General features: G+C 41.7%; 1 protein-coding gene across 2 annotated transcripts in view; it reads left to right on the top strand.

The window, feature by feature from the left end:
* Positions 1-10,000, top strand: part of PTPRG (protein tyrosine phosphatase receptor type G) — a 715,101-nt gene that overhangs the window by 136,258 nt on the left and 568,843 nt on the right. For both annotated transcript variants that reach the window (XM_089682035.1, XM_089682036.1), the window contains exon 2: positions 2,251-2,355. In XM_089682035.1, coding sequence (XP_089538161.1) covers positions 2,251-2,355 — 105 coding nt within the window. The remainder of the gene's footprint in view (positions 1-2,250; positions 2,356-10,000) is intronic.

Below are 10,000 nucleotides of genomic sequence, written 5' to 3'. Positions count from 1 at the left end.
CCCGTTAATGTCTGAAGGACAGTAAACTGACCCTTTGTTTAGAAAGTTTTGAAACCCCTGGTTTTTGGACATTCATAGAATAGACCTGGTCCGTAGTCAGGCACAGAAATCTTGTGATCTTTTTATAAACGTTTCAAAACCCATGTTGGCTTAAGACAATTCATGGGATGGGCCTGTTTTGTGGCCAAGCACAAGAAAGCCCTATGACCACCACCAGTTTACATAGCTTGACAGGTAACAGAAACACATTACCAACATTGTTTAATGAATTGTATGACCACCTCTGATCTCTGCTGGAAACCGTAACCTTCTATATTATATAGTTGGTAAAGGAGATTTTGCACGTCCGCTTATATACAAATCTCTTTACATTATATCCCTCTCACTAGAGGAGTACATCTAAAACAATATTTTGTTTATATTGCGGTGACACTGCCTGCCTGTGGCCTTCATTTAAGAACAGTGACAGTTTTTTCAGAAAAAAGCTCCTTTTACCTCTGTAGAGCTTGTGTGAAATTCGGTCAGCTGTAAATCTTTAGTGAGCAGAATCTGCGTCTGTAGATTGTGTTCTAAAAATGTGTATAAACAAAAACCAGATGTGAAAAGGACAAATTCTTTGGAGGAGATCCTCAGGGGGGATGGAGTTGGCTTCTTTTATTTATGTTGCATTCCATGGTGGAATATCGTGTTTAGTAATTTCACTAAAGGGAGTTGGAAACTCTCACTGCTTAGCTACATGATGACTGATCATTGTTGAGGGGTTGATCTCGGAGTTTAGTAGAATGGGAATTTCTCCACAATTTACAACCTTGTTCCCTGTATATAAATAAAACCGCCTCTACATCTGCAGATACCCCAGACACCGCAGGCCCACCAACACTGGCCTGCTTGACTTTAAGTTGCTGACAGCTAAAATACGGGGAGATGAGGCATAAGCCTGGCCTTGAGGATAGTCTGTTATAACATAACCCTTTTCTTTTTGGGGGTCAATTGCTAAGGAAGGCAGTGTATGTGAAAGAATATCTGGGATGTTGGAGGGGCCTCATATTTCTGGCCTCAGTGTGCTCCTCTTTTCCGGAACCCTATAGACATTCATCAGTGCCCCAGAGACCTCATGGGAGTTGTATATGATATATCTCCAAACTTCTCCTGAAGAAGTGGACCAAGTTCCAAGAAACACGTTGAGCTATAGAACATATTATATGGTTGAACATGTTTGGCATCATCCAGTGGGGATGAATGAATGTAATACCGTGGCATGTTTTTATCAAATTTAGGTTGTTGAGAGATATAACTAAAGTCATTTTTTATCAAAAGTTTTTAATTAAATTGTAATAAAGGTATTTGAATTTTATGTACATGTTAAGGGATGTGGAATGTTTGGTAGCCAAGCCTCTCCACTTCTGAAAATATTGGGTAGCAGTTGGGCATTGGTCATCACTCCCTTTCTCCGATAGTTTCATAGACGTGTATGCTTGTGCTGAGGCTTTTCCAACCAACTAAAGGTCCTCGACATTCTCTTCAGTGAACTGGAGAGCCCTTGCCTAGGGCAAGAAGTGTGGCGTAGGCAGCACCAAAATACATAAAAAAATGGGACCTTTTGAGGTTTTTAGGTTTTGTTTTTAGGTTTTAAGCCTCTGGCATCTACTTTATACTGGCCATAGATAGTCGTGTATGGCAATAATCCTATTGCTTTTGGTCATCACTGCTGGCTACAGGATCACTGAATATGAATGAGTCAGACCAATGTTTGTACTCAGCCAGGTGTGCTGAAGACACAGATTGAAAAATAACTTCCAGATTGGGAGACTGTCATGTTAATTTTATAGACCCAATAAAACAACTCTACTCTTGTGGAAGATGAGAGAAATAATTTCTGAGTGGTTCTAGTGTTGTCCATGGCTGAGGCCCTGCCAAGGTTCTCTTACATGTATTGACTTTCTGAAAGTCGATTTCTCTACAAGGTTAGCGCTCCTCACATGGCAAAACTCAGTCCTACAAGTTTGCTCCCCAGATGAGTATGAGAGGTATGGGGTAGGAAATGTTCCTCCTACTAGAGCGTAGGAGGTCAAATACAAACGTATGTGAAATGAAAGCTGAATGTACCTGAAACCATGGACCCATGCCCACTTACTGCTAAGTTTTCCTGCAGTTTAGCATTGTCATGTTTCTTAATAAAACTCAGAATTTTGAGCAGCTATGACAGTAAAGTTGCTTATTGAAAGATGTTTTTTATTCTTTTCATTGCAGCGTACACAGAGGGAAATGTGGGAGCCCTACATGAAAACAGACATGGAAGTTCTGTGCAGATACGAAGGCGTAAAGCAGCTGGGGAACCATATTGGTCCTATTCAGGTACCATCCTTGTTTAGATGAAATGCTGTATATGTTCTGCTTGTTGTTTTCTGGATAATTTCGTCATTACATTTTAGGAATGAAAGTACAACGTCATGAGAAAAGTTTCCCTGGATGGGGATAGAATTGAGTGTAATAATGTGTATTATACTTGCCTAATTGAAGGATAAGTACATTTATCCATTATGCCCCCTCCCCTGACCTAACTCACACTCTTCCCTACACAGATGTATTCTTGCCTTGATCTGATGGCTGCATAATCCAGTGTTGGTTTACATCCAGCGCTGTTGGTCTCCCTGTCCTGACCACTTCTAGACTTCTATGGTGCTGCGGCCTGAAGTCGGAGAAGGCCCCATAGAGGTCTGCAAAGCTGCAATGTGCAGGCATGGCCAGGATAGTATATACTGTATATGTTAAGAAGGCTTGTGTGCTATGGTATACATATTTAATGCCGTTGTTTAGTAATGGTTTGCTTTCTTCCATGTTTGTGGATTTCTGGTCTACTGCGTTGATATAGCCCAAGTGCACGCAATGGTATGCCTTATTGCTATATGTTTCATGTTGCTAGTACAGTGCTGTGTCATTGCTAGCAGCATACTGTATTTTAGCTGTCACTGGTGCGGTCAGGAAGTCTGATGGATTCTAGGCTCATGTTCATGGTAGTTGTTTGGACTTCTTTAAACTACAGTAATTCGGAAATGATTCAGACCTTTGTATATCAAAGTGCCTGAAGAATACACAGTACTTGCTGCTTACCTACCGTATGCTGGAAGCAAAGGAAGAATGTGATTGGTTATTATAACAAGAGGAGCTCTTCCTCCAAACATTTTGCATGCCTGTGGCCAGTTTCTTGAGTTTCTGTGCCGTGTTAATGGGCTTACATGTGTGAACGTTAACCTTTACACTGGAATCTCGTTATGCACCAGTCATTTCTTTTGTTCATGTATTTAAAATTAAACTTTTGTATGTTTTCAAGAAATACAATTTTTATTTTTGTGTATTTGCGTGCTTTTTAATGATTGCATTTTATATTCACACTTTTAGACGTGCCCTCTATTGGTCAAGTCTGTGTCAGGAAATGGGAGTAACGATTGTATAGAATGATCAGTCACTACACACCAGTGTTTCTCAACCTTTTTTCAGTCAAGGAACCCTTTACAATTATTGACAGTCCCGAGGCACCCTTTAAAATTGACAGTCCCGGGCCATTTTCAAATTATGGACAATCTTGAGGCACCCCATTCTAAAATGGGGTGCCTCAAGACTGTCCATAATTTTAAACGGGCGCCCATTCTAAAATGTGAAAAACCATTCTAATAGTTTTATATAACACAGCAACATCCACACATGTAGGACACCCAACATTAGAGGTGATTTATTCTTCCAAAGCAAATACACTTTTGCACACTGGTACTGACTAGTATCCCAGTGTTTCTCTTCTCCCTCAGTTTTTATCCATCACTGAGCTAATGTGAACCCAGCACTGATGGAGAGGGGCAGGGGAGGGTCAAACTAGGATGCTGTGCTGACAGCTGACATCCTCCTTATCAACAGATGATGTCATTGGTTGTCAGAACACCGGCAGCTAGGTCATAATGGTGCACAATGAAACCCTGTGGATTTGTGTAACTAAAAGGCAGGCTTGTTCCACCCACTAGCTTGTATACAAGTTTTTGACAATTTTTAGACATTTTGCCAAGGCACCCCTGAAGAAACCTCAAGCCACCCTGTAGCTAAAGATTGCCTGGGCACCCTGGTTGAGAAAGGCTGCTCTACACTACTAAAAGGAAGAAGAGGCTGCATATGTAAAGAGCAAACTACCCATGTGTGATTGTATAATTAAAATTCTATATTAAAATAAAATTGGAAACTTATTCTAGTGTTGCTAGAAATTGAAACCACCTGGCATTATTTTTAATATCTCTATGGGAATCTCTTGGTTTGGTACTGGGGTCTGCACATCTGCTGGGGCCATAGTGGGGTATTCCCATTTTTGTCTTTTTGCATTTTTGTTTTTTACTACGGAGAATGTAAAATGAAGAGCTGAAATACGCAAGGTTAAGCCAGCCATAGATGGATTGAATCATGGCCATTTCTGCAGGGACCTGCTCAGATTCGATTTATCTATGGGCAGGCTTGTTGTATTGAAGTCGATCCATTGATCTGCTTCATTTCAACCAGCATGTTGGATTTTATGTATGCATACACTGTCTGCAGCTATAGCTGGCAGATGACAATAGAGCTGCGCGAGTGATTCCCCATCAACACTGTGTTGATGGGGGGAATCGAATGAGGCACAGGTTGCAGCAAAAAATGGAATTACCTATGGCTTGCTTTAGGCAGGACCAGAGTTGGGAGTTATAGCAGGGAGACCATATGCACTAAAAAGGAACCCGAAGACCTTATATAACATACATAAAAAAATAGGTGCAGCGCTAAAAGAATTAGTATATAAGATTTTAAAAATGGTGGTTCAAATTAATAAACACAAGTCCATAAATCGAAAGTGCCTCGCTATAATGAGCACAGATAAATACATGCAACTGCGAAAGTCAATAATCAGACAAAAAATGTTCATATAATGAAGGTCTGACAGACACCGGTCAAAGAATTGTGCCGCATAAAGATCCTGTTGCACAGGTGATAGCAAAGGATTTTGTGTGACCTTAATCCATGTGACTTTAATTTGTGCAGGGGATATGATAAAAATGCGCACTCACCAGATGCGCATAGTAAAAGCGCAATATGTTGAATCATATGATTGTAAGGTCTGCAGGAAGCCCCCTTTAATGTGGACCAGACTAGCAGCATAGGAAGAGACTCCCTCCTCTGGATCTGGGACTGCTGTGCAACTGTTCTCCGGATAGAATCCTGGGAATTGTTTAGCTCGATTCAGAGCCAAGAAAGAAGGTTTACATAGTGTAGTAATTAAATCAGATTCATGGTATAAAACCGTATATCATCCACGTGGAGAAAAAGCAACAAAAGCAGAGTTTAAAATCAATGAGACTGACCAGCCACTCTCTAAGATAGCCGCCGGACCTTCGTGAGGCTCCGGCAACGTGACGTCACGGCGTACGGCTCCTCCTTCTTAAATAATGTTTTATGTATAAATTTTTTTTAGCACTGCACCTATTTTTTATGTATGATATGTTTGTGCCTGAGCCCCGTGCCATGTTATAGTTCACCTGATCCTCTGCATGTTTTGGGGGACTATATTTCCCAGCATGTTAGGGTACAACCCCTAGTTCCCCAACAATGGGTTCCACTTCCTCTTGGACTTTTATGCTAGTTGTGTGACCATGTATTCATGTACATAGATCTTGCTGTGAAATATCTGTCGTAAACGAGAAGGAAAACTGGCCTGAGGTTTAATATCCAGTTAAAGTCTTAAAACTGAATCCTGCAATGGATTTGTGCGGATTAATCAATCTCTGTGCACATCTCAAATATTCCTTTTGTCTGGAGCAGATCATGTGAAACCAATACTATTGATCTGCCTGGGATATTTTATCTGCACGAGTCTGATGTGACAATTTCCCGGATGGTTCTCAGGTTAGACTAAAATGGACCAACAGAGTATTTTTAATGTGGATTATATGAGGACCCAGGAATAGAGATAGCAATCATGGAGAACCTAATGAGTGAATTTATGATTGATTCGTAGCTTCAGTCTAGGAAATGTTAGATCTAAACCCTAACTGGATGACATTTAGTTTGCTGAAGCATGATGTATTATGAAGAGTTGCCACTTTCAAAATAAAAAGTTTCACTGAGTTTTTTGCTGATCTCCTGTAGCCTTTTTCTACCACTTCATGCATAAATTTCAGCAACAACTGCAAGACATTTCTAAAATTAAGTGGTTAAGCCAAGTGTTTCCCGTAAAAAAAAAAAAAAAAAAAAATCCATTCAGTGGCAGCAATATCGGCTGCAGAATGCGCCTGTACCACTCTTAAAAATGATGCAAGAGTGATGCAGGTAGAAATGTGCCCTTAGAGTGGTGCTGGACGGAGGCGGGGAAGACTGGAAGCTTTATCAGCCGGTTTCTGTTGCTTTGGGAGATGCCTCCCTTCCTATCCTGGTATCTGTGTCCATGCATGACCAACATACGGCATCTGCAATATAAAGGCGTCATATACATTTCCTTTTTAGAATTGATAATCTAGAATTACTCTGCCAAGTTTAACTTTACTTTCAAAGTTTCAATAAACTTGTTAATATTCTCTAGAGGTGCAAAGGGCTTATTAATTTGTGAAATTTGAGAGAGAGCAATTATCACATCCTGGTGGTCGCTAATAACTGATAACTCGTTTGTTCCTTCCAGAAGACACTGGGGAATTCATGGCCAAGTTTGGACTTTTAGTCTTCATTGTCCCTTCTGAGTTAAAAAATAAAAAAATATCCCAACGGGGGAATTGACAAAACTCACACAAATTAATCTGTGCCATGAAATGTTCGTATTCAACAATTCAAAATGCAGTTTGGCTACACTGTTCCTTGAACACAGTGAACTTGGCTTCTAACAGTCACATAATTTAATTTTGTTATGTGGTCTGACGGTTAACAAAAAAAGAAAAAAAGCTGTTGTAAATCCCATATACCGAAAATCCAGTTTAAATAAAGAACAAGCCCCCCTTTTGTGGCACCTGTTCTTTATTACTGTATGGAAAAGAACACATTATTTAGCTCTTTAATTAAAAAAAATAAAATGTGTGTGTGTATGTATATATTTGTGCTTATGTAATGAATTACACTATTGGGTCTATTTAAAAAATTTTTACCAAGTGACCGTACATGCACATTTGATCTGTGCGAATACAAATGTTATTAAAGCTTTTTCCTGTGCTGGACAAATGTTGTTTTTTTTTCTTATTGATTTAATAACACATTTGGACACTGGATGGCGCCAAGTTTCATATATTCTTATAATTTGCCATCTAGTGGCCAAATGCTGTATTTCCCATTTTAAATTAAAGTGTTATCAAACCCAGGACCCTGCATTCACTATATCTGGTCTCCCCGGACCCTGCATTCACTATATCTGGTCTCCCCGGACCCGGCATTCACTATATCTGGTCTCCCTGGACCCTGCATTCACTATATCTGGTCTCCCCAGACCCGGCATTCACTATATCTGGTCTCCCCGGACCCGGCATTCACTATATCTGGTCTCCCCGGACCCGGCATTCACTATATCTGGTATCCCAGGACCCTGCATAGAAATGCAATTATTTTAGTAAATATAAACTGCTAAATAGCAGTGTTGTGACTTATACCAGTGTTCAGAGCACTGATTAAAGCTTGTAGGAGGAGTTTTCATTTTGCTCTAGAAGAATGCAGAACCCCTGACCTCTGTCTGTACAGTACGGATTGGCCCTGTGCTGATCATATGCACTCTCCCAAGAAAAAAAAAAATCTAGCAATACACACTAAACTGAGCATGTGCAGAATGGCTATGGTTCAGTCTGTCTTGAAGTTGTGAACATTTGAACAAGAGGAGGAGCAGAAAAGACAGGATCAAACGGCCTTTTTGCACAGTGCTGAGGATTAACCCCTTAGGTTCCACAGTGAGTATAACAAGCATGCTTTACTGCATATACAGACTGATTTTACTGCTGTGGGTTTAGTAGCACTTTAAAGTAGTGTAGTATTAGGCTTCTTGCATGTGGTACTGATAGTTGAGCCTCAGAATTTCTGGATGTAATTTCAGGCATTTGTTTTTACTTGCATTTGCACATATTTAAGTGCATTCTTGTGCATATTTGCATGTATTCACATTCGCGCGTATAATATATTCGTATTCAAAATGCATGAATATTTATGCTCATGTGTGTACCGGCGCAAAATACTGACCAAGAACGCAGATTTTTCCCCCCATCTAATGACTGGTAATATGCATTGTATTCCATTTTTGGTTTGGGGTTTAATACCACTTTAATGAAAAACATTCGTCCACCATAAGTACTAGCCTAATAACATTCATTTTTTTTTGCCTTTATTAGCAACAAACGAATGTACATACACTTTCATTGAGCGAATGGTTATGCAGATTATTTTTTTATATAAATACACCCCTTTGTGTTCATGTCGGATTGGTGTTCAGTTTGAAGAGCTAATTTGCGCAATTGGCTGCTGTCACCACTGCCCGTTATCGAACAAACCTGTTGTTGGATAATTTTGAGAAACGGCTTTGTCTTGGTGTCACCAGGAGAAAACAGATTGTGGATTGGATATTGTTCCATGAAAAGCTCTCTGCAGTCGGTGGGTTTGTGAAAGTGCCGTTGGTGTCATATTGGTGGGTTTGTCAAAGTGCTGGTGGCGTCATATTGATGGATTTGTTGAAGCGCTGGTGGCATCATATTGGTGGGTTTGTGGAAGTGCTGGTGGCATCAGGTTGGTGGGTTTGTGGAAGTGCTGTTGGCATCAGGTTGGTGGGTTTGTGGAAGTGCTGGTGGCATCATGTTGGTGGGTTTGTTGAAGCGCCGGTGGCATCATATTGGTGGGTTCGTTGAAGCGCTGGTGGCATCATATTGGTGGGTTTGTTGAAGCGCCGGTGGCATCATATTGGTGGGTTTGTTGAAGCGCCGGTGGCATCATATTGATGGGTTTGTTGAAGCGCCGGTGGCATCATATTGATGGGTTTGTTGAAGCGCCGGTGGCATCATATTGGTGGGTTTGTTGAAGCGCCGGTGGCGTCATATTGGTGGGTTTGTTGAAGCGCCGGTGGCGTCATATTGGTGGGTTTGTTGAACCGCCGGTGGCGTCATATCGGTGGGTTTGTTGAACCGCCGGTGACGTCATATCGGTGGGTTTGTTGAATCGCCGGTGGCGTCATATCGGTGGGTTTGTTGAACCGCCGGTGGCGTCATATCGGTGGGTTTGTTGAACCGCCGGTGGCGTCATATCGGTGGGTTTGTTGAACCGCCGGTGGCGTCATATCGGTGGGTTTGTTGAACCGTCGGTGGAGTCATATCGGTGGGTTTGCCGAAGCGCCAGTGGTGTCATATTGGTTTGTGGACGCGCCGGTGGAGTCATATTGGTGGGTTTGTCGAAGCGCCAGTGGTGTCATATTGGTTTGTGGACGCGCCGGTGGAGTCATATTGGTTTGTGGACGCGCCGGTGGAGTCATATTGGTGGGTTTGTCGAAGCGCCAGTGGTGTCATATTGGTTTGTGGACGCGCCGGTGGAGTCATATTGGTGGGTTTGTCGAAGCGCCGATGGTGTCATATTGGTGGGTTTGTGGACACGCCGGTGGAGTCATATCGGCGGGCTTGTCGGAGCACCAGTGGCGTCATATTGGTGGGTTTGTCGAAGTGCCAGTGGTGTCATATTGCTGGGATGCCTAATAATTTCTAGTTAAACCCCCTAAAGGCTCCTTATTCTGACTTGGCGAGGTTGCTGATAAGAAAGTAGACCCCTCTCCAGGGACTCCGCCAGGTCGTGTTTTCCTACATATATATTTCATTTTGCTGAATGTGCTTCAAACGTCAAGGTCCTACCACCAGACAGCACAGCTGAATAGATTTCTTTCTGCTCCTCAAGCGAAGTGCTGTCAGGGAATGCTGTGCTGGTATATCAATTGAAAGGGCAGAAGACCATGAAAACCTCTTCATATTTTCATTACAATCCAAAATACGTCTCCTTC

Source organism: Staurois parvus, unplaced genomic scaffold, assembly GCF_062004578.1.
Source record: "Staurois parvus isolate SC_StPar_1 unplaced genomic scaffold, SC_StPar_1.0 ptg000283l, whole genome shotgun sequence".
Classification (NCBI taxonomy): domain Eukaryota; kingdom Metazoa; phylum Chordata; class Amphibia; order Anura; family Ranidae; genus Staurois; species Staurois parvus.
The sequence above is the reverse complement of the archived record's forward strand: the minus strand, read 5'-3'. Positions and strand labels throughout refer to the sequence as shown.